The 26717-nt window shown below is 35.9% G+C and overlaps 1 protein-coding gene across 2 annotated transcripts in view; it reads left to right on the top strand.

Annotated features, from left to right (window-relative positions):
* The window catches only part of LOC121371477 (protein Smaug homolog 1-like), a 76953-nt gene that overhangs the window by 33799 nt on the left and 16437 nt on the right, over nt 1–26717 (top strand). For both annotated transcript variants that reach the window (XM_041497397.1, XM_041497396.1), the window contains exons 4-5: nt 14675–14944; nt 22408–22517. In XM_041497397.1, the coding sequence (XP_041353331.1) occupies nt 14675–14944; nt 22408–22517 (380 nt within the window). The remainder of the gene's footprint in view (nt 1–14674; nt 14945–22407; nt 22518–26717) is intronic.

Here is a 26717-nt window from a genome sequence, read left to right as displayed (position 1 = left end):
TGCGCACCTTTGTCAAATGTTTTTATGCTGTTTGTTACTGCCAGTGTTGAAAACAGTGGCAGCACACATCTATTAAGTCGCAGCAGTGTAGCATGACAGATATAGGGCGGCACCCAATGTAGTAATAATATTTAATAGTCACTGCATCTTGAATAAGTCTAGATAATACTCTTTGTTAATAAAGTTGAAATACATGTATAGAGTGATTCAAGCAGATGACTTTTGAATAGGTTTCATTTGTGATGTGGCATGTGGATGTAATACATTTATTATCAGATTCATGATGAATATTGGCTGGTCTTCTCAAACATGCTGAACAATAGGGGGTGTGGTTGAGGAAGATATTCTCCCAAAAGAATACATGTATATTTATTTTAATGATAATACTTGTGCAGCATGTACATAATATCTATATATTTATGACAATACATGTACATCTGTTACATGTTCTGACAGATATTGCTAAAACACAGGCATCAATGACATTTACATGTGGGAGTTGCATTGTACATGTATTCAGGTCAAGGTGTATTATTACATAAACTTGTATTGTAATGAAATGGCATATGTAAATCATAATACATCTACACATGAATTGATGTTCAGAGGGATAATTTCAAACAAAGATGTCAGTAATAATAACAAAATGTAAAATTACATCACCATTTTGCTTTTAAAACTGTGGTTCCAAATGAGTGTACATTCTGGTAACTCAGAAGAAAGATTACACCTGTCCCTATAATCCAGCAATTGGCAAATTTTATTTACTATTATAGCTTATAAACCTGCCAAGTTTCATGGATTACATTAATTACAGATTAATTATTGATTGATTACATTGATAATAACGGACATTGAAATAAGTCGAGAATGGTCATTCGGGCTACCAGGAGGTTAAGTACTACATGTCAAGAAAGTCGCGAACGGTCGTTCAAGCTACCAGGAGGTTAAGTACTACATGTCAAGAAAATCGCGAACGGTCGTTCAAGCTACCAGGAGGTTAAGTACTTCATGTCAAGAAAGTCGCGAACGGTTGTTCAAGCTACCAGGAGGTTAAGTACTACATGTCAAGAAAGTCGCAAACAGTCGTTCAAGCTACCAGGAAGTTTAGTAGTACATGTCAAGAAAGTCTAGAACAGTCGTTCAAGCCTTTTAGGAGGTTAAGTACTACATGTCAAGAAAGTCAAGAACGGTCGTTCAGGCTACCAGGAGGTTAAAGTGCTGTGCCAGATGTATGATGTATTGAGCTATATCAATCAAGATATTATTTAATATGATTAGAAAATAAATTAAAAAAATATATAAAAAAATATATACCGGTATATATTCCATTTAAAAATATTCCCCTGAAAAACAGAACTAGCTGAATTCGTTTTGGGAATTTCCGTAATATTTGATCCGTGACGTCACGAAGGGAACTCCTTTCGATAGTCAGTGGCATTGTTCATTGCTTCTTTTGTGTTTATTATGGTTAAACGGCGTGTTGTTGGCGGCTGTAGCAATACAAAAGCCGATAAATTTAGTCTTAACTCATTTCCTAGTAATGTTGCTGCGAGAAAGCTGTGTGTGAATTTGATTAAAACAACGTGGAAACACTGGACAGGAAGAAAATGCCGGAGACCGTTGCGATAGCAGACATTTTAGTTTCGATTCGTCCGAACTGGCTTGTCGGCTTAAGCGAGATATGGGAATACCATGTGTTATGGCTTTTAAAAAAAGATGCAGTACCAACAATTTTTCTGCAACACAAAACAAATGACAACAAGCCGACGCCATCCACACCGAAACGACCTTGGGGTGCATATCGTCAATGTCCCAAATTGCGTTATGCTTTCAACTCTGGTCAGTTTGTTTTCTCATGCACGGTTCGTGCAATCATCGAGATCCGATTTGTTGTCGTTTGCATCTCGTTCATTTGTGAGATTTTTCTTTACAGTTCGAGAACATTAAAATAATAAAGTACAGACAAGTAAGTATCTATAGCCTAGTCCATCCCATCCTACAAAAATGTAGGGTTTTTTTGTAAAAAGAAAAAAAAAAAAAAAGCTAATTTTGTATGCATCTTAGAAAACAATCGGCTCAGAAATAAATGACTTGTAAATTCCATAGTATGAAAAAAGGCGTTCCCTGTAAAAGACTATAAATACATTAAATTAATTTTACTATACCTCCCACAGAGAAAACCTTTTTTCATACTATGGAATGTGCTATAAGTTATTTATTTCTGAGAAGACTGTTTTCTCAACTGCACACAAAAAATAGTATTGTTTTGTTATTTCCAAAACACTTACTTTTTTTTTTTTACGTCAACCTAAACTGAAATTATTCACACAAAAAAACATCTTCATAGAGGGAGGGGACGGACTAAAAGTCGTTTTTGTTTATGTCTTAAAATTACCGATATCGAGTTATTTATCGTCTTTTCTAGTACATCACAAGTATTAGAACATACAGTGTAGCAAAATAATTCGCACGAAAAGCTAAAGAACAAAACAAGAATAAAAGTTGTAAATTAGTGGTACGCTGTCTCGACGACCATTTTCATTGTCATCTGTCAGGCCGGTGGTTCGTCGGAAGATGTTCCAGGTTCAAACTGATAAGGCATTATTTGTTGTGTTGCACAAATATTAGTCCAGTCGTCATTACTACACTATTCATCATCGAAAGAAGAATCGCATGATCAAGCTTGGCAGTTGCTGTCGGTCCCACTTTCACTTGCGCTGGAAGTCATCTCGTGGTAGGTTTCTGTGAAGCGCGTTCCCTTCGTGACGTCACGGCTATTTACAGGCAAATGTTTTTACCAAGAATTTTACTCAGTCGTTTCCGGCAGTGTTCTACGGGAGTGATGTTTTAATACTTTTATGGGGCATTTTCGTAATTATTGATTTACATATCGGTGTAAAATATTATTGCAATGAATTAAGAAAGCATTTAATTGTGGAATTTGAAATTTTAGTGTATGGTCTGGCACAGCACTTTAAGTACTACATGTCAAGAAAGTCACAAATGGTCGTTCAGGTTTTCAGGAGGTTAAGTATTACATGTCAAGAAAGTCGAGTACTACATGTCAAGAAAGTCGTTCTCCACAAAATCTTATTAAACTGAAACTACACAACCTTAAAAGTTTTGTCAAATTGATTTTTATTTAACACAGTATCAGTACAGTGAGGTACTTGATATGAATGAATGACAAAGTGTCAGTGTGTCTGTGAAGGGAGTTTATATAGTAATAATAATGAAAAATGTATAAAAAAATATATGTAACCTAGATACATGCATGTGGGTTGTCAGGTTTGAATTTTGTGGTAACCTGTTCATGGGTTAACAGACATTACTTAACCAACTACATGTGCTTTAAAGAAGAAGCATCATGCTTTGAAACATACAAGTAATGATTACCCGTGCTTTACAGTTTAACATTCAATATTAGTATCATTTTTTAATATCAGTATCAATTTATGTAGTTTCAGTTGCTCTTTCTCGCACAAAACAACTTTTGTGTGGGCGAAAAACTGGTCCCCTCGTCGTATGCCTATATATATTGCTGATTTATTTACTCAAAATTACTGACACGTCTCATACTTATTTAAATGTAAAATGGCAGTTACAAATTAAACTTCTTTGTTTTAATTTGTTATTATAAGCCACATGTTTTCAGAACTTGAACATAATTTTTGAGAAAGATAAATTTAACACCTTTCATTTAGACACTGAAAACAATTAGCTCTCCTACATCATTTTAAGATAGCATGTTATTACTCACCATCGATTTTAACTACACCTGTAAGCACTGTTCAAAGTTAATTAGACATTCATTACAGAGACATGAAAATCCTCTAAATTTTTGCAGAATATTATTATTACATTTATAAGGCAATTAATACCAGAAAACTGTTCTTTAAGGAAAAGCTTGTTCACAGTACTTAATGCTTTTCAAGAGCCTGCAAGATTTTTCAGGATTTTTTTATATCCCTGATTATGTTGGTACGGTTATAAGCTGGACGTCAAGAATTAATTTAGCAATTTGGCAAATTTGTTCAGAAAATCTGTAGCCATATTGAACTAACATTTAGCTAAACAGAATTATTTTTAAATATAGATATATACAAACAACACACACTTTTCAAATTAGCTTTTTGGCAGAATTGGTAATGACATACATTATATATATATATATATATATATACTCTTCAAAAAAAGAAACGCAAAAGGGTACAAATGGGTTATAACTCCGATTTTATGTTTCCTACCGGTTCATGCTTTGTGAATATAAGGTCATTGCATGTCCCAATCACATTCCCACGGTTACATTCGATAAAACGCAGCTACTGTACAATAAAGTTCCAAAATGTGAATATTCGCAAAAACGCAGCCACGTGCAAACCATGTCACCACTGCACGTGCGTTGTCTGCACATGCAACATGAACACCGACAGTATAAAAGTGCAGGGTGTTGCCTTGCCTGGCCTCTGTATCTGGCCGACAGTTGACAATCCAGGACATGCCACGTCTCAGTGAACCGCAGAGAAACAATGCCATCGGCCGACTACACGCAGGCGAATCCAGAACGGCCGTTGCCAGGGCATTCCATGTGTCCCCAAACACCATCTCCAGACTGGGGGACCGTTACCAGCAACATGGATCAACACGTGACCTCCCTAGATCCGGTCGACCACGGGTCACTACCCCCGGGCAGGACCGCTACATCCGGGTACGCCACCTTCGGGAACAATTGACTACTGCCACCTCCACAGCCGCAGCAATACCAGGTTTGCGCAGGATATCCGACCAGACCGTACGGAACCGCCTACGTGAGGTAGGAATTCGTGCCAGACGTCGACTCCGACTGCAGTGGTGCCAGATTCATCGACAATGGCCTCAACTGCGATGGAGACAGGTGTGGTTCAGTGACGAGTCCCGATTTCTGCTCCGACGTCATGATGGAAGATGTCGCGTGTATAGGCGTCGTGGTGAACGTTATGCGGCAAACTGCGTGCAGGAAGTGGACAGATTCGGCGGGGGTAGTGTCATGGTGTGGGCAGCCATCTCACACACTGGCAGAACTGACCTGGTCCACGTGCAGGGCAGCCTGAATGCACAGGGCTACATTGACCAGATCCTCCGGCCACACATCGTTCCAGTTATGGCCAACGCCAACGCAGTGTTCCAACATGACAACGCCAGGCCTCACACAGCACGTCTCACAACGGCTTTCCTACAGAACAACAACATTAATGTCCTTCCTTGGCCATCGACATCACCGGATTTGAACCCAATTGAGCATCTATGGGACGAGTTGGACCGACGCCTCCGACAGCGACAACCACAGCCCCAGACCCTGCCCGAGCTGGCAGCAGCCTTGCAGGCCGAGTGGGCCACCATCCCCCGGGACGTCATCCGTACTCTGGATGCTTCAATGGGCAGGCGGTGCCAGGCAGTTGTCAACACACGCGGAGGCCACACCCGGTATTGACTCCAGATGACCTTGACCTTGGTGGTGTGTCCTATCACTTACTCACAATGGACTAGAGTGAATTGTGAACAATCCTGCAACATTTGGTAATTATCGGACTCACCATTCAATAATTAAATCAATTCTCCAAATGTTACGACAATGTGGTTTTGCGTTTCTTCTTTTGAAGAGTATATATACACACACACACACACATTTATATCAGCTAAATTCATCTTTAAATCACACTTCGTAATTTGTCAAATGACAGCTTAAAACCTGGCTTAGAAAAATGTGTATTACACATTAATATCTATATGTGTACATTTTGATCTAAAAGTTAAAAGTTGGTTTTGTTTAACAACACCACTAGAGCACATTAATTTATTAATCATCGGCTAACTGGGTTATTGGATGTCAAATTTTTTGTAATTCTGATATATAGTCTTAGAGAAAACATGCTACCTTTTTCTATTAGTAGCAAGGAATCTTTTATATAAACCATCCCTTAAACAAGACAGCACATACCACAGCCTTTGATATACCAGTCATAGTGCACTGGCTGGAATGAGAAATAGCCCACTTGGGATCGATCCCAGACCGACTGTACATCAAGGGAGAGCTTTACCACTGGGCTACATCCCAACCCTTGTGTTATATATGTACACTACGTGAACAATGTTTTTTCATCATCTTGCATGTTTTGTTAACAACTACACAGCACATGTGCATTGTACTTTCTGTATATAAACAGTGAACCTGAATTTATATTTGTTATGGCTAAACCACACCAACAGAATTGAAATCTTGCCACACGAATTACTTGCAGGTGCGTAAGAACTACAGAAATGCATGAGGTGACATACATTTGTCATGTAGCTGGTGTGTACCTTGTTTGTCTACATGCTGAAACTGGGACAAGCACTGAGAGTAGAACAGTAGTAGTAGTGGGAGAACATGTACAAGGCAGATGCCACCGTTTAGAGAGAGTGTAGTGTAGTGTGTATACATACAAGTACATGTTAAATTACCTGCATCTACCGTAGATACATGTTTTGTGTATAGGACCATTTTTCGGTCAATTTGAAAACATAAACTATATATGTACATCATGTTTATGATAAATCTTGTAATGCCAACAAATGTCATTGAGTCTGTTCTTATTAACATACATGCATGCCTAAAGTATTTGTATATGTACATTAATATGTCAGTGTTTCTGCCAGAAAGAAATTTTTGTGTATGGCGCTATGGAATTGAATGCAACCATGGTCAACAGGGGGTATGGTCTCCCCCCCCCCCCCCCCACACACACACACAAAGAAAATGGGTTAAGGTTAAGAAAAATTATACAGTAATGATAAAGAGTAATTAATTTTGTCAAAAGATTAACTTTTAAAAAAAAAATAAAAAAAACTACTGGTAGAATTTTACCCTCTGGTAGAAACCCTGTATGTATACCCCAAAATTAAAAGCTTTAAAAAACAAAAAGAAAAACCTCCCACATTTATATGCTGCCAACAAGAAAATGTGGAGTGGAGTGGAAGTTGTTTTTGTAAAATAACCCAATGTATTCCCCACATTAAAAAAGAAAGAAAAAACCATAAAAAACCCTTAACACCCCCACCCACTTCCAACAAACAAACAAAACAAAACAAAACCCCAACCCAATAACAACCAACAGACCCTTTTCTACTATACCTTAATATCAGGCAGCTAATTTAACATACTTTCTCGAATCCCAGATTTTGAGTCAGAAGTGTAAGATTACATGTACTATACGAGACTATATCTATGTGACGGTACATGCTCTTAATTTGTTTTCGCCTGTGGCGATATTGTTTTAGAGGACCATGTGCAATTCCAAATGCACTTAGCCCAGTTGGGCAACTTGTTACGTGATACCTTTGCGCGACAGCCATCGAGCTGTACTTCTAATACACACCCAGCGCAGGTGTGGAGGTCATGTGGCCAGTAGTTACGTAATAACTCCGGTAGTGCTGTTTATGGCCAGGGGATTGCTCGCGGAATGGCGACGGCAAGTCTGACGATCAGAGAAAGATATGCCGGCATGGTGGTTGTGGAAATTTCAGATGATACGTGAGGTACCGCCTTGTGCCCCCAGGCGATATTCGCTGTCTCTGAGAGTTTTGAATAAATAGCTATAATTTTAGATATATCGGGGAGAAACATTTGGAAGGCTCCAGGGGATCGCTGTCCGTCCACTGAACGATCTATATTAGTTCAGACGGGACTTTGGCAAATATATATTTTCTGCTCTGTGTATAACCTTGATGTGATTGATGTGACTTTAAATATTTTAATACTGTATTATACCAATATTATTTAGACGGTGCTGCCGGTCTTCTGACGCAGTATTCTGTAGGCTCACCATTCTGATATATATATATATATAAAGCTTAGCCAGTCATCCTAGAGGACCTAGGTAAACTGTAGGTTAGTGTCTTTATTGTGATAGGTACCAGTATTAATTCTGTATTACAAGGTTATTGAATGAGTAGTTAGGGTTAATTAAAAATTAACCAGTTAGGAATAGTGCTGTAATTCCTTAATTAATTAAGTTCCCTTGGAAGCGTTTCTCAATTATCACACGTGTGGGTGTTGTGTCACGGTGAAGTGATTAGCATATTGTGTAAACTAGACACCTAGAGATTAACTAATTAAGTGATCAGTTCTGGGTTGTTATTATTGTTGTTATTAATTAACTACTGCGGCAGTACATTTGTCAGCGTAGGTTAATACAGATTCCAAAGTGTATTGTGTTTTTGTTGTGTTTTCTAGTGAACTAAACGTGCTATAATAATATATACTTTATATAAGATCGTATCTCTGATCATACCTAGAGACGAGCCACAGCGGGTATAACTGCCTGTTACAGAGAGATCTAATAGATATACAGTTAGTAGAGATATTTGGACAATCGTGTTTTATTCAGTTACGGGTATTATAGAATCCCCGTGACAATCTATATAAAATAATGTTTATGATTCTAGCACAATCCTTAAAAGCAACAACAAAAAAACAAATTCCCCAATGTCCGTGCCTGTATGTGTGTGTAAATTTAAGTTCTTTCACATTAAAAAAAACCCCTTTCTTCTTTTTTGTTCCCGACCTACGGTATAAAACATTCTATAGCTCCTATCTCTGCTCCCACTACCAGTTCTGATTTTTAGAAAAACCCTACATAGACATAATACATACATGTCAGTAGGTGATTTTACAACCTGCCAGTTACTGTTTACACTGTTGAATGTCATACATGTAGAGTCTGTAATGTCAGACTGGGAATTAGTTCCCACAGTACACTGTACATGTACATGCTTGTACCTTTATATTACGTGGTCAGGGTTTTTGTCATAGGTATGGTGCCATACCCAAATTTTGTGCAAATGTTTACAAAATTAATGATTCTTTATCATTAATGTATGATTTTTTTTTTTAACCCTAACACTAAACCTAACCCATTTTCTTTCTAGGGGAGGTCTCCAAACCACCTGTTGACTGTTATTGCATTCAGCACACACATTGTAAATATTCATTTCTATAGTGCCATACCAAAAAATCTTTCTGGGAGGTAACCCTGGTGGTCTATAATTATATAGTAAAGAAAAGGTTAACACTTGCTGACAATTTCAGTTTACATAATAGCATGAAAGACATGTTTTATGATGTACAGTGCAGGCAATATAAATTTGCTAAGTTGTTTTCAAGTTCATGTCTTTAGATTACACCGAAGTCAAGGAGATAAGTGTTGTGCCCAAAGTAAGAGCATGCCCAAATTAAGTAAAACATGTTGACCTCAGAACATTTGACCTCAAAACATTTCACCTCAAAATAACTGAAATGTTGAATTTTTTAATTGTATCAAAATTATTTGCAGTGTATTTCTAAATTTTTGCAACTTTCATCAGTTTAAAAAAAAAAAAAATTGTACTACAAAAGGTGTGTCTGTATCTGTGCTTAGATAAAAAACCCTCATTGCACCCAAATTAATGAAATCTAAAGGCCTGAGATTGTAATATAGTAATAGCAAATAAAATCCCATAGGCAACAACGAACCATAAATGTGAACACAATCTCTTTCCCCAAAGTATCTTTCATATAATGAAATGTTTTTCAATACAACACATAGTTTCACGCAAACTTGTAATATAGTAAGTGTTTTATAGGGTACTGGATCGACTGGAATTAAATACATTTATTATGCAGATAAAACTTGTTTTTGAAAACAAACACTGTCACATGTCCACATGTACAAATGGCAAAACTAGTAGTATTAATTAACAGCACTATCAGAAGTTGGGTGCACTTCTTCGAACTGACCTAACTAGATGTTATTTGGTTTAGTGCTACCTAAAGGTAATGATAGAAACTGACAGAGCTGTGCCACATGGTCTAAATATAAATGTGTGTGTGTGTGTGTGCATGCTATTTTTAGACGCCTAGCATGGGGGAAAGTCATGAACACATGGTTTGCTGTCACGATGTTGCACAAATTGATCATGTATGTTTGGGAAGCTGTATTGATTTATGTTAAGGAAGTGTTGGTGTTCAGATACACTCTGCTGTATATACATGTGTGTGTGTGTGTGTGTGTGTGTGTGTACATGTATCTATAGGAGAAGATGTTAAACTGCCAGAGCTAGATACAGGTTAATGGGTTTAACCAAGTGTATAAAGTATCTGCATCTAGGCATATGCTGTCTAGATTTGTTCTGTTTATTAATTTCCAATGTAAAAATAAAATGCATTAGTATCTTTATCCTTGGCATCTCTTTAAATAACGACATGGCAAAATAGATTGCCAATCTGAATGAATCGTACTAAGATTTTCAGTTAATAAATTTCAGTGCATTTGGTGGTTTAAATTAAGAACACATTTCATTAATGCAATTTTGGTGTCGGTAAGAGTTTGCACAGCACACCACTGGTATGTGCAAGGCTGTGGGATAAACCCTGCAATTAAGAACATGTCCATGGCAAAAAACATGCCATTGAAAAACCCCTGAATATTAGTAGAATTTAGTCGAAGGCAAAAAAGTGCTGTGGAGAAAGAAAGAAATGTTTTATTTAACAACACACTCAACACATTTTATTTACAGTTATATGGCATCAGACATATGGTTATGGACTACACAGATAGTGAGAGAAGAAACCTGCTGTTGCCAATTTCATGGGCTACTCTTTTCGATTAGCAGCAAGCAGGGCTAGCAGAAAATTTAGCCAAATTATCTGTTAAAACTTTAAAAGTAACAGAAACCCAGTTATTTTGTAATAAAATATCAATTATTACATGAAATTATTTTGCCAAATTAAAATAAAATTTGCCAATTGTTTTTGAAATTCGCAGTTGACGAATTTGGCGAGTGCCAGAGCTAGCTCTGAGCAAGGGATCTTTTATATGTACCATCCCACAGACAGGGTTGTACATACCATGGCCTTTGATATACCAGTCGTGGTGCACTGTTTGGAATGAGAAATAGCCCTATGGGCCTACCGACGCGGATCAATGCTGTGGAGAATTAAAACTTCCACAGTATTGCCGATTGCCGTGGGCAGTTGCAGGGGTTGGTGGGATGGTGCATACATTCATGTAGCGGGTTTCCTCTATAAGACTATATGTCAAAATTATCAAATGTTTGACATCCAAAAGCTGATGATTAATAAATCAATGTGCTCTAGTGGTCTCATTAAACAAAACAAACTATAACTTTCTGGATAATGAACTAAAAAAATTCAGAGCTTGTGACTTCTCAGACAATACCGAAAAGACATACAACACCCACCCGTGTTTTTGCCAGAAAGACATTTTTGGGTATGGCACTATGGAATTGAATGCAACCACAATCAACAGGAGGTACATGTATGGGGGCCTCCCCCAGAAAGAAAATCTTTTAGGTTTAAGGTTAGGGATAAGAAAGTCATACAGTAATAATTTTGTCAAAAGATTAACTTAAATAATAAAACCTGCAAAGAAATTTGTGTATGACGCCATACCCATTTTACCCTCTGGTAGAAACCCTGTGGCACCGACTACAAGTCTTGCTGTCAGCTGGGTTAGGAACCGTTTGTTGCATCACCAGTACTTGTACTGTAGCTAAAACACTGATGTTTTCGTGATCAAACAGTATCTTACCGGGTAATATTATTCAACACATTCACAAAGAATAATGTGGGTTTCCTAGCCCACTACAGGATATGTTTTGAAAATGGCCTGACAAGGCATCAAATGACAGACGGGTGATACAGTGCGTAGAAACCTACCTGTCACCCCAGCTATTTTGTGTCAAATTCTTGAAAGGCTAGATAGGCAATGATTGGATGATGTCACCGGCTCTACTATGGAAATCTAACTTACTGCCAGACATGGCTGAGGGATTTGATCAGTTATCTTGCTGTTTATCTATACTGAGTTGCCAAGATACCTCGATGCTTGGGCCTTTTCTTTGACCAATGAACAGTTCTATCACACCCCAGCTTTCTTAAGCCATACCTCCATTGGACTCCCTTGCTATATAATTCATTCTTGGGAAATCTAAGGAGCAATTGCACGAGTCTCCTCTGGGTTGTCATGCCACGACCAGAAGAGGTCAGGTCCTTATAAGGACCCTACGGACAACCTAGGGAGACAACCAGCATCACGTAGGTCTATAATTAACGAGCTACTCTCGACCCACTAACGAGCTATTCTCAATTCAAAACCTATACTAGCTCGCACATTTACCTTTCGACCAACCGTTCAAAATTGTGCCAAATTTCCTCAACAAAATGCGCACTGTTTCTCTTTGGCATTAACAGCTCCATTCAAATTCCATAGCACCACCACCACCCCTCCCGCCTGCTACCGATTCAATCGGGCTGCTGGTGCTCCCTTGCACCTGCCAGCATAGGCGGTCCCTCCTTGCCCACCCCCCCACACCTTTCCTGTCATGGACAGAGGAGCCGGCCTTGGCGCTACAACAGCTTGTTCTGAATGTGCACGTAAAACCCTATGACATGACATGACATCAATCTAAGGAAGATGCTCATGGATACTGTATACCCAAGGTATCGGCACACTGGACATACATTTTTTTCGTAGGGGTGGGGCAACTTTGGCCCTACAAACTAGACTTCCTAATGAATGGATTAAAATGTTAGGTGATTGGAAAAGCAATGGCTAACTGACCTGTGTGGAGTCTAACTGACCTGTGTGGAGTTGCCATTCCAGTCAGAACTTGCCGCTATGTCTCTTTATTTAAATCTCTACCTATACTGCCATAGAATACTGGGTAACTGTTTGAAAGTACACTACTAAATGAAGGACTTCAACATAATTATTATTGTAACACGTATCATACACTACTGGCTAATTGTTTGTGGGTTGATCGAGAGCTTATATTCCTACGACATCTATTCATGTGTAAATAACACACACAGTCTTTTATGTGAGGAACCCAGTTTACCTATGAACACCTTGTTGTTATCATTGCATTAGTCCATTAGACAAACATAGTTTAATGTCTTTTTATTCCATCCATTTTACACCTGAGCTCCAGTGCACTCTCATTTCAAGGTTCACTTGCATGTTAGAAAACCTGGAATGGGTTCATAATAAAGACCTTCATGAGAGTGCGTCAATGTCCTGGATATTCATGGAATTTAATTTATTATGATAAATAAATTTTATGTCACCTGAGATGGACAGCCACTGTCATGATAAAAATAAATAAATAAATCAGTTTTCTAAATTGAGAAAAAAGAGCTGATGTTTTTAATAAATAATATAATGTCTGTATTGTCAAACACATTGTTGTCATGCCTCTGATTGCTGAAATATTTCAACCGAGATACTTTTGACAGTACGTGTTCATGATTATGTCATCAGCAGCATGATGAAAGATCACTAACGGTAAAACACTAATTCTTTTGTTCTAATCTTCCGGCTCAGCTACACTTCATTCACATAAAACCACCAACAGTAGTGCAAGTGTTTGACAATGATGTATGTTGTATAAAATGTATGTTCAGATTTGTATATCAGTTGTTAACTACATTTAAATGATTAGGCAGGTCTCTGAAAATTTAAAATCTGCATAAACCATTTATTGGTTATGCAAACATAAATTCAAATAATGCACAAACTAAAAATGGGTTACACAAACTTGTATGAACGACATGAGAATGAAACCATTGTTCTTGCAATTTTCAAAGGCCAGAAATGTATAAATCTCAAAACATTTTTTTTCACGGGAACATGTACATGTATGATACTCAGAGCATGTTTTTTGTTTTGTTTAATTGATAAATAGTAGAATAAATCTATAAAGGATCAACAGCAGGTTTTGCAAACACTGCCCATACATGTAACTGTCTGCAATCAATAGACATAAGAAACCTGAAATTGATGCACTGTTAAAAGACGGGAAGGCTAAAAGCCACCAGAGATTCAGCATCGGATGTTTCCTTGATTACGACTATTTTTACATGTACCTAATCAGGGTTTCTGCCAGAGGGTAAAGTTAACCTTTTGACAAAATTAATATACAAATACTGTTATCATTACTGTATGATTTTCTTAACCCATTTTCTTTCTGGGGAAGGCCTCCTATACCCCCTGTTGACTATAGTTGCATTCAATTCCATGGCGCTATACCCAAAAATTTCTTTCTGGCAGAAACACTGCTAATGATTCTTGGGGAAAGCACTGTTAATACCCAGTGGCAGCACATTACAACTTTACTATTTTTGCATTAATCATTATTATGACTTTAGTCTGGGCACAGGAGTTAAAAAAATATATTTTTTCTTTTTCATTTTTACTTCTTACATGTAATTGTAGTGCTCATGGTAAACCCATACTTTTCTTCAAAACTCCCATTATGTTTAAGGTGAGATCGATCCCCATCAGTTGGACCATTGGGCTATATTTCTCGTTCCAGCCAGTGCCCCACATATCAAAGGCTGTGGTATATACTACCCTGTCTGTGGGGTGATGCATATAAAAGATCCCTTGCTGCTAATCGAAAAGAGTAGTCCATGAAGTGGTGACAGCGGGTTTCCTCTCCGTAACCATATTTCTTATGCCATATAACCATATTTCTTATGCCATATAACCATAAATAAAATGTGTTGAGTGTGTCGTCAAATGAAACATTTCCTTCCTTCCCATTATGTTTTTGGATATAATGTACATCAGTTAAATTCAACTGTTTATTTCAGGCAACAACAGTCCAGGTAATCTTCATTCACCATTACGTAGAACTTACTCCATTGCTCCGCCAGTGGCCATCCAGAATCCCGAGAAGTTTGTGTCTGACTGGCTGCGCACCAATGACGACCACCTCTCCCAGGTGCAGTCAGCCGCGTCGGACCATGCCCCTCTCTCACCTCAAAGCAGCGTTACGTCATCGGGCAGTGGAGAGTCGCACCATGACGACGGACCACAGCCAATCAGGGACAGCTTCTTGGAGGAGGGAAGCGGGATGAGAGGTGAGTTAAGCATATGTATTAATTTTAAAATGTGTTTCAGGTTCCATCCTTTAAAAAAAAAAAAAAAATGGAATGTAGGTAGGAACTTTTTTTATTTTTTAAATCTAATCAAACCGAGAAACTAATCGGCTGCTATAGGTGTTCTGAATCTAGTTTGCTGACTGCAAATGATTGGGGATCATGATTTAAAATTTTTTTTTTTTTTTTTTTATTATTTGAAAAGCTAGGGTAAACTGGAGAAACTGGAAACACAGTTTTTATTTTTTAGAGCTTATTACCCACATGGGCTTAAATATGTGTGGTAATATTTAAAAAAAAATCTTTTATGCTTTTACAGCCAGTGATTGGTTGGCTTGAAAATAATGACATTTGTTTGGTTGTTTGTTACAGCCGGAACTTCACTTTCATTCATAAAATGTTTCCATTCATGAGTCGTATTACATATACATTACAGGATCTACAAAAATTAACAAAACTGACACATTTGTATCATAAACATGAAATTGTATATTTTCATAGCCAGCGGCTCTAGTAAAATCAGTCATCTGATAATGTTCACAGTCATATTATTTTGTAGTGTTAACATTTAACAGTGAAAAGTATGCTGTAATGCCATTACGTCATGTAATCTGGTTAAGATTATATGAAGTAATGGCAGATGGCTTTAACCTTTAGACTACTGGATTAATTTTTAACAAAAACCACGTTGAGTGGGTAAAAGTTTATAATTTTTACTCACATATATTCACTTAAATGTTTCATAAATACATGAAATAAAGTTCATATATGAATCGGTAAGTATTATTTTCGTGTTTTTATTTTTATTTTTATTATTTTAGATCGGCTAATGGTGATTAAAATTAGGCAAAAAATCGAAAAAGTTGCGTTTACTTACGGGCATTTGTGGCCAGCTGTCCAGTATTTATGTCCATTATTCCCGATAACAGTGGTTTTTTGACCAGAATTTTTTTTTAAACCCGAACTACGATTCATATTGCAATATTTGGTAATTTTCGTTGTTGGTAAAACGATCAAATTTATTATCAAATTAGCTGTTACAATCAGCTATCGATCCCTGAAAATTACCGCGACGTGCCGCCATTGTTGTCAAGCGAAAATACTTGCCGAAAACCAAGGCAATTTGAAGGTATTTTCAATTGAAAAAATCAAAACAAAAACCACTATTTTGAAAAAAAATCTTTTTTCTTTAATTATATTTCCGTTTCCGGTGAGTGTCGTGTGCAAAACGGCGGGAAATATGAATTGGGGAATGCTCTGTATACAGTGTACAGTATATCGACTGACGTGACGTCGGGCGAGATATCTCGCCTGCAGTAGTCAGAAGGTTAAGTAGACCACAGAAGAATGTTTATATTAAAAACTAGTTAAAACTGACAATGGGTTATGTGACGGTACATGCTCTTAATTTCTTTTCGCCTGTGGCGATATTAATTGTTTTAGAGGACTGTGTGCAGTTCCAAATGCACTTAGCCCAGGTGAGCATCTTGTTACGTAATACCTTTGCGCGACGGTCGTCGAGCTGTACGCCTAATACACACCCAGAGCAGGTGTGGAGGCCATGTGGCTAGTAGTTACGTAATATCTCCGGTAGTGCTGTTTATGGCCAGGGGATTGCTCGCGGATGGCGATAGCCAGTCTGACGATCAGAGAAAAATATGCCGGCGTGGTGGTTGTGGAAAATCCACATGATACGTGAGGTACCGCCTTGTACACCCAGGCGATATTCGCTGTCTCTGAGAGTTTTGAATAAATAGCTAGGATTTTAGATATATCGGGGAGAAACGATCTATATTAGTTCAGACGGGACTTTGGTAAATATATATTTTCTGCTCTGTGTATAACCTTGATGTGACTGATGTGACTTTAAATATTTTAATACTGTATTATACCAATATTATTTAGACGGTGCTGCCGGTCATCTGACGCAGTATTCTGTAGGCTCACCGTTCTGATATATATATATATAAAGCTTAGCCAGTCATCCTAGAGGACCTAGGTAAACTGTAGGTTATTGTCTTTATTGTGATAGGTACCAGTATTAATTCTGTATTACAAGGTTATTGAATGAGTAGTTAGGGTTAATTAAAAATTAACCAGTTAGGAATAGTGTTGTAATTCCTTTATTAATTAAGTTCTCCTGGAAGCGTTTCTCCATTATCACACGTGTGTGTGTTAGCGTTTCTCAATTATCACACGTGTGGGTGTTGTGTCACGGTGAAGTGATTAGCATATTGTGTAAACTAGACACCTAGAGATTAACTAATTAAGTGATCAGTTCTGGGTTGTTATTATTGTTGTTATTAATTAACTACTGCGGCAGTACATTTGTCAGCGTAGGATAATACAGATTCCAAAGTGTATTGTGTTTTGTTGTGTTTTCTAGTGAACTAAACGTGCTATAATAATATATACTTTATATAAGATCGTATCTCTGATCATACCTAGAGACGAGCCACAGCGGGTATAACTGCCTGTTACAGAGAGATCTAATAGATACACAGTTAGGAGAGATATTTGGACAATCATATTTTATTCAGTTACGGGTATTATAGAATCCCAGTGACAGGTTACAATAAAGAGAATAACCAACTTGCTACAAATTATCTATCCCTCGTGAATGAATGTTGCAAAACCTTCGCCAAAGGCTTGAGTTTACAACGTTCATTCACTCGGGACAGATAATATGTAATATCTCATAGCTTGTTAGTTATTCTCTAATTCGCAGACCTTAATTTTGCTGACCACGATGTTAACTTCCCCTGACAGCATGACTTAGATTTGATACTATGGACTGGGCACGAAATAAGTTATAAAAATTGTATAGCAATTTTGGCAACGCAAAATGAGTTTTGCATAGCAAACAACAAATTTGTATAGCATTTTTTAAGAAGTTTGGTTTTTGTCTGACAGTGATTTGATGGTTTACAAATGCACCAATTTGCGATTTTCCACCTTTATCTAGTATACAGGCCTTGACCTTAAGTTTTTTCAGTGGTAGCCCAGGGCTACCAGGTTATAAGATCTAGTAGCCCTCATATGTATAATTGTTTAAACATCAAACATAACTTTTGTGCAAGTCAATATGTGCACTAGAGCTGTAACAAATCCAAGACAAAAGCACGATATGTATGGCAAATATGGTTCCAGAATAAAATATGTATTGCATGTTTATGCTTTAAAGAAAAAATTAATAATGCAGATATTTTTTTAAGTTCCTAATGAATTGATTACTTGTAGCTTGGCGAGGTATGGTTTATGAAGTGGTGCAAGAAGGTCTATTTTTTATATTAATATGACACTGAACCATATTTGAGAAACAACAAGGAATAAATGTTAATTAATAACCTCTTTACTTCTTAAATGATATTCCCCCCCCCCCCCCACACACACACACACTGAAAAAATTCAATAATAAAGGAGAAAGTATTTACATTTAATATTTCAACAATATTAAATTTGTCCAGTAAGTGAACCATGTCCATGAGACTCATCGTTAGCTAAGCATTCCACCCCTACCCTCCCCCACCCCACCCCCAACATTCAAGTAATATTGTAGTATAGGATACAATGGAGGCCATTGGCAAGTTAAACCGAAAGACCACTTTAGGAACCAGTCAAATTAGATTGCAAATGTTTAGCGAAAAAAACGGCCGACTGAACATAAGCAAGTCAGATAGTTCACGAACGTATTTCCCACAAAACACATCACTGGTTTTCCACTTTCACTTTCTGAGTCGAGTTCAGCCAGACCAAGCAAAAAAATGCCTGCTAGACTGGTTTATGCGCTTCATGGTAAACCAAATTGCTAAGTCTGGAACCAATTAAATAGTTTATGAACGTACTGCTATCATCCTCAAGCAAACAGGAAATCACGTGACTGGCCTTTTCTCGCATTTTCACCTCAATTTTGATCATCCAGATACCGACTCCAAACCCTGAGTGAGTGCTCCGCAAGGCTCAATGGGTAGGTGTAAACCACTTGCACCGACCAGTGATCCATAACTGGTTCAACAAAGGCCATGGTTTGTGCTATCCTGCCTGTGGGAAGCGCAAATAAAAGATCCCTTGCTGCTAATCGGAAGAGTAGCCCATGTAGTGGCGACAGCGGGTTTCCTCTCAAAATCTGTGTGGTCCTTAACCATATGTCTGACGCCATATAACCGTAAATAAAATGTGTTGAGTGCGTCGTTAAATAAAACATTTCTTTCTTTTTCTTTCTGAGTGAGTGCTCTGCAAGGCTCAATGGGTAGGTGTAAACCACTTGCACCGACCAGTCATCCATAACTGGTTCAACAAAGGCCATGGTTTGTGCTATCCTGCCTGTGGGAAGTGCAAATAAAAGATCCCTTGCTGCTAATCGGAAAGAGTAGCCCATGTACTGGCGACAGCAGGTTTCCTCTCAAAATCTGTGTGGTCCTTAACCATATGTCTGACGCCATATAACCGTAAATAAAATGTGTTGAGTGCGTCGTTAAATAAAACACTTTCGAAACTCCTCGGTATGCCGAATATTTATGAGATATGGGACCTCTTTCAAAATTTTGACAATTTGATTGCATTCTACGCTGGTACTGAATTTAGTCCATGCTTGAATGCCATGGACATTTTTATAATATATATTTTTAATTACAATTACAAAAATCCTTTTTGTGATGCGATACCACTTATTTCATGCCCTGATGTATGATATTAAAAAATCAGTTGTCTGATAGCATTCATTCAGTGTGTGAACATTTGTGATGTACATGTAATTACAACTTCACATTCAGCAACATTGTGATGTACATGCAATTACAACTTCACATTCAGCAACATTGTGATGTACATGTAATTACAACTTCACATTCAGCAACATTTCTTGCTTTTCCCTGATTGACTTGAATGAAATTTTTGCCAAATGATTAAATATTTGGCTGAACCAAAAAACAAAAAAATCTATTTAGTACTTCAGACGTGTAGTGTTATTTTGTCTACCAATATACATCCGATTTAGTCCATATCTGAATTGTAATTTGTATGCTTGTATCCATATGTGACGAAATATATGCTCATCATTAAATTTGTCATTTAAAAAACCCAAAATGAAATTAAATTGGTGCCCACCACTCCTCACATGTTATCACTTCAATGACAGGCTTAAACAAGTAACAATAGACCATAACAATAATAGGTCATAATCAATTGTTGTATTGATGTGTTTTGTTGACAACAAGTAACAGTTGTGTAGCGTGTTTTGATTGATCATTGATTCCGTTTAAAGGCCACAAAACAAGGATTGTACAATACACTGTAGCCAGGCTTCCTAATACTGGCATGTTAGTAACAGCCTTTCCTGATAGGTCACAGAGTTTCATCACTCTATCATGGATTATAATGACTAAGGTGGGTAGATTGTATTGATCAACCATTGTGGTGCCCATTGATCGACATCGTCTGTTGACGACATGTATATGCTATAAAAGAATGTAGCATTATGTACTTTTAAGATGGTGAATGACTAGCCTTGGACGTCCCGATGAAAAGATGTTTATAAAAACACTTCCAGATCTAAGAAAACATGTTTATAGAAACACTTACAAATCTAAGAAAACATGTTTATAGAAACACTTCCAGAGCTAAGAAAGCATATTTATAAAAACACTTCACAACTAAAAAAAGATGTTTATAGAAAAGTAAAGTTTGTTTTATTTAACGACGTCACTAGAGCACATTGATTTTTTTTAATCTTATCATCGGCTATTGGACGTCAAACATATGGTCATTCTGACACTGTTTTTTAGAGGAAACACTTAGACCTAATAAAGCATGTTTATAGAAATACTTACATACATACCTAAGAAAGCATCTTTATAGAAACACTTCCAGACCTAAGAAAACATGTTTATAGAAACACTTCTTGACCTAAGAAACCTTGTTAATACAAAACACTTCACACCTAAGAAAGCATGTTTATAGAAACACTTCCAGACCTAACAAAGCATGTTTATAGAAACACTTACACTCTAAGAAAAGATGTTTATAGAAGCACTACCAGAAGAAAGCATGTTTATAGAAGCACTTCCAGAAGAAAGCATGTTTATAGAAACACTTACAGACCTAAGAAAGAATGTTTATAGAAACACTTCAAAACCTAAGAAAACATGTTTATAGAAAACACTTCACACCTAAGAAAGCATGTTTATAGAAACACTTCACACCTAAGAAAGTATATTTATAGAAGTACTTTCAGACCTGTACATCTAGGCTGTAGTGTCGAATGCCATTTAAAGTTTAATTTGGTGAAGATGTCATTACCAATTTTCTAAATAGCTACCGTATATCTTCGCCTATAAGTCGAATTTTTTTCACCCAAAAATTATTTTATAACTTGGGGGGTCGACTTATAAGAGGGTAAAAAAATTTCACCCCAAAATATTACCGTTTTGGGGATTATTTTACAAGGTTTATTGTTGAAGTATGCCATGTATTTATACTCAAATATGTTAATTTAACACATTTATTTTTTATAACCTTTTTTTTTTTTGCATTACAACGGTTTTGGTAATGCAAAAAGGCGTGCGATCTCACTCACATGCCAAAAAAACAGTCCACTTAGTTAAAATAACAGTCATCACTAATAGCAAAAATGTAAACAATACTAACTACCTGTTGCCTGAGTTTATTTTGAAATCTGGTCACTGGCATTAATAGTTGTTCAAACAATGTTTTGTCGGTGATTAACTTCATGAATATTACTGAGCTTTCCCTTAAAACAGCTTAGACTGATCTCTACAGTTCACTAGAGCAATAGGGACATACATCATTTGGTACAAAACCAGTGTATTTTCCAGAGTTATCCTCCTTACATGTATTAATATGGCGGAAAAACATGTGATTAACTGATACTTTCAGTTTTATCGTAGTGATCTGTTGTCAGTGTTTATAAATAAAGTTGTTGTCTGTGCACAAAACCATGCTGTACAGTGCCATACGGTAACAGCCAAACAGCTTTCACTATCTACTAAGGGAATGTTTCGTTTTGATGCAATGTAGTTTGATTGCAATGTACAAAACGTGAAAACCGAAGTTTGTAAAATAATTTTCTTTTGTTCAAATATTGTACATTATTGTTCTCATGTGCTGAAAATAAGAAATACGTCAATATTTATAAGTAGTTTTTCATGGGTCGACTTATAAACGGGTCAATAAAAAAATATGTTTTCAGGGCTTGAAATTAGGGGCTCGACTTATAGCCGAGATCGACTTACAGGCGAAGATATACGGTATTCGAAAACTGTTAGTTTGTGTATTGCTATTTTAAAAAATAATTCTGTTTAGCTAAATGTTACCGGTACCTTAATTTGGCTACAGGTTTTCCGATCAAATTCGCCAAATTGCTATTAATTTTTGGTATCCAGCTTAAACCCTGTACATATTATTTTCTGATTTGGATCTGTTTTTAGATGTTCCGGTATGGCTAAAAAGTCTGCGGTTACATAAGTATGCCTATTTGTTTCGACAAATGATCTACGAGGACATGCTCAACCTTTCTGAAGAGTGGCTAGAAACGCAAGTATGTACCCACTCAAGTATTGTCAACATCCTTTTGTTTTTGGAAAATTCTGAAAAATGACTTGTCTTGTAGTAGATTGATTTACATTCATTACCCATATAGACGGAAATATACAGGGTAATATTTTTCCAATAATTGCACAGTGCACATTGCGTCTACAGCCAGTGATAAATGACGAAGTTTGGTTAGTTGGTTCACCATTGTCAGAACTTCTCTTTTTTTCATATATTGTTTCCATTCATGAGTCGAATTACACATACGTTATATGATCTACAAAGATTTACATGAAAAGTTTGACTCATTTGTTTCATAAACATATATAAGATTCCTTGCTGCTAATGGGAAAAATGTAATAGGTTTCCTATGAAGACTTGAGTCAAACAAATGTTTGACATTCCAATAGCCAATGATTAATTAATCAATGTGCTCCTGAGCTGTCTTTAAACAAAACTTTCTGATTGTTTTAAGACAGAAATAACGTGGAATAACAAAATACCAGGTTTCCACATAATATTCTTTTGATAAGCGTTTAGGAACAGTGATATTTTTGTGTTCCAACAATTGTTTGTCATATATACAATTTCTCTGAACTCTTCTTCTAAAAAGGATAAAAGATTTAACTACGAATGAAGTGTATTTATTATTGATACGTTTTTGTAGTTGTTCTCATATATCCTTGCTATTTTGGTTGGAAACAACAAAGATATAAAGGGCATTACCATTGATTGTGAAGAATACCTGATATCACAATACGCTGATGATACTAGGTTTATTTTAGACGGATCATCCCGGTCTCTGAATAATACTATGGTTTTACTTGACTATTACTCAGCTATTTCTGGTTTAAGAATTAATTACACTAAGTCGAAAGCCATTTGGATAGGTAGCAAAATGCATTCCAAAGAAGTCTGTCACTACACACGATGGAAACTAGAATGGGGTGCAGAAAATTTTAATCTACTTGGTATAAACTTTACAGTCAATTTAGATTGTATAATAGAATATAATTATAACTCAAAGATTATAGAAATGCAGCATTTAATTAAAACTTGGTCAATTAGAAAACTGTCTGTCCTTGGAAGAGTTACAGTCCTTAAAACTTTAATAATACCAAAAATGATCCATTTACTATTAACACTACCAAATCCACCAAAACATATGATAGAAACTCCTAAAACATGTTTTTCAAATTTATTTGGCAAGATAACCCAAAAAAGTCAAGCGAGAAATATTAACATTAGATTATAAACATGGTGGCATAAAGGTTCCAGATATACAACACCTTGTTTCATCTCTAAAATCTATATGGATACAAAGACTTTTTCGGCAAACCATAAAATGGATTACACTATTTGAATCCACTACTGGTTTAAACACTAAAGATCTCACTATATATGGAGATTATTTTATTGCAATGAAAAAAGAATATATAACAAATGTGTTTTGGAGAGATGCCTTGTACAGCTGGGTACTAGTTGAACAAACCAAATGTTACAAAACATAGAAGATATCCAGGGACTTAATATTTGGTATAATATGAAGATATTAAAAAATAATAAACCATTTTTATATAGGAGTTTTAGTAATAAAGGAATTATTTTCATTAACAACTTGCTTGATGAATAAGTAAATCTTTTTGAATTTGAAACTTTTACCCCAAAATATAACATAAAAACTAATTTTTTATATTATGCATTGCTAATGAATGCTGTAAAATCTTTTTTAAATTAAAACTCTTGGTAAATACAAACATGGTAAGTAAGGTTATATACAACATTCTGAATAATAAAATTACACTTCCAAAGGCACAAACAAAATATGCAAATAAGGGTCTAACATTTGACTGCTTTACATGGGAAAAATATTATGTTTTACCTTTTAAATGTTTAAAAGACACCACTTTGATATGGTTTCAGTATAGACTGTTACACAGAATTATTAAAATATTATGTTTTACCTTTTAAATGTTTAAAAGACCACTTTGATATGGTTTCAGTATAGACTGTTACACAGAATTATTAAAATATTATGTTTTACCTTTAAACGTTTAAAAGACCACTTTGATATGGTTTCAGTATAGACTGTTACACAGAATTATTAAAATATTATGTTTTACCTTTTAAATGTTTAAAAGACCACTTTGATATGGTTTCAGTATAGACTGTTACACAGAATTATTAAAATATTATCTTTTAACTTTTAAATGTTTAAAAGACCACTTTGATATGGTTTCAGTATAGACTGTTACACAGAATTATTGGTACAAATACTTTTTTACATATGACAAACTATGTAGATTCAGATAAATGTACATTTTGTAATAACTTGTCTGAAACTGCAACATTTGTTTTATGATTGTGCCAAAGTACGACAGCTATAAACTGGTTAACAATTAATATTAAATATTATATTTACACAATGAAAATATGCTTAAAAGAAATTTATGTGTTAATGCTATAAAAGTTATTTTAAAAAGGAAATTTGAAATTGAACAATGTAATGGCTGCTGGGGCAAGTGGCTTGACCTTTATATTTGAAAAAAAAAAAGGAAAACAAGATAAATAAATTGAGAAAAATGTCTGTCTGCTAACTGTACTCATTTTTCTTATCAGTATTTCTACTCAATCCAAAAAACAAAAACAAAAACATAAAACAAAGAAAACAACAAATTTCATTTTGTCATATATTCATTCATTTCTTTCTTTCTTTTGTTCTTTTCTCCTCAGATCAAAACTTACTCTGTTATTCCCATATACATGTAAATCATGTCCATGTGATAAATTGGGTGATTTAAATCAACTTTTTAGTTTCAGTGGGGAAAGTATACAATACAGAAAACTGCGCTCAAAACAACAGTTTTGATTTTGATTTTAAGAGGGTGCATGGTAGAAAAATTGATATTAAAAATGCTATGCCATTGAGAAGCTACTTAACATTTAATGGGTACACTAAACATGATGGTCAATTCTTCTACCACACGTGGAAGTTGTTTGCTTCTAGGATTTAATGTACTTCCTTATTTCTTCCACAGTTTTTATTTTTCTCCATTACTTTGAGAATTCCTTTGTATATCCACCAATGGACCATTGAATAAACACTGTCACCAATAAAAGACTTTAGAAAGGAAATCTTTAAGTGTTGAGGCCAAAAAAAAAAACTTTAAGAAATTAAGAAGTGCATAAATTTCATTCTGGAATAAATAAAAGGACTATGGACTCTTGTGAAAAGAAAATAGTGGGCCAATTGCCCAGCTTTTAAGTATATACAGTGTATGTTGAGTAAGGTTCTCATTGGTATAATAGTTTTAAAAATTAAGTTTTGCATCACATGCCACTTACAAAGTAAGCCATAAACGTTTTACTATCAATATGATATATAACATAATAACAGGTTTTGTGCAACATGTCTACGTCCTGCAGTGCATAATTTTTCTGCCATTCAACTTTAAAATGTAGTTCTAACCTTTTACTTTTAATCACTCGATGTACATAATTTTACAAAAAACCTAGGCTGTTGAGGTATACACACAGGTATATAATACATGATTTTACAAAAACCTAGGCTATTAAGGTATACATATAGGTATATGATATCTTCCTTCTACGTGTGAATAAAAACCAGTGTTGCATGACACATTCTGATTCATGCTTTTACAGGTATTTATCATTTCAATGTGAACAACAAGTATCTTTGTTGTGAATGGAATGTTTCTGAACTATTAATCATATAATGTTCAATTATAGGAAAAGGTATTAATGGTGGGCCCACGAAGACCTTTGGTTTTCAACAACATGATGATACAAAATGTTTAAGTGTTTATTCTCATATAATGCAAGAAACATACACTTATGTTAAAAGATAATGGTAAACAAGATTAAGGTTGGGTTTTCAGTGTAGAATAATAAATGTAGGTGTTAACACTGTATTTTAAGCCTTACAGTCATACAGCGATGTTCTTAAATATCGGATTTCAGTTTGGTTTTTCAGTGGGGTTTTTTCATTTATAAAGCAATTTTCAGCAGTGTAGTCTGGATATGATTTGAAACGATAACAATTGTCCTTTAGTATATTTTCAGCTTATCTTTATCCTTTAGTTATGTTTTCAGCTTATTAAAGATGTTTTCAGTTTTCATTAGTCCCCAACCGGTCTAACCGGAGGAGACTATATAGGTTTTATATCCTTCCGTCTGTCTGTCTGTC

Source organism: Gigantopelta aegis, chromosome 4 (assembly GCF_016097555.1).
Source record: "Gigantopelta aegis isolate Gae_Host chromosome 4, Gae_host_genome, whole genome shotgun sequence".
Taxonomy (NCBI): Eukaryota; Metazoa; Mollusca; class Gastropoda; order Neomphalida; family Peltospiridae; genus Gigantopelta; species Gigantopelta aegis.
This window is presented reverse-complemented; position numbering and strand designations above follow the sequence as displayed.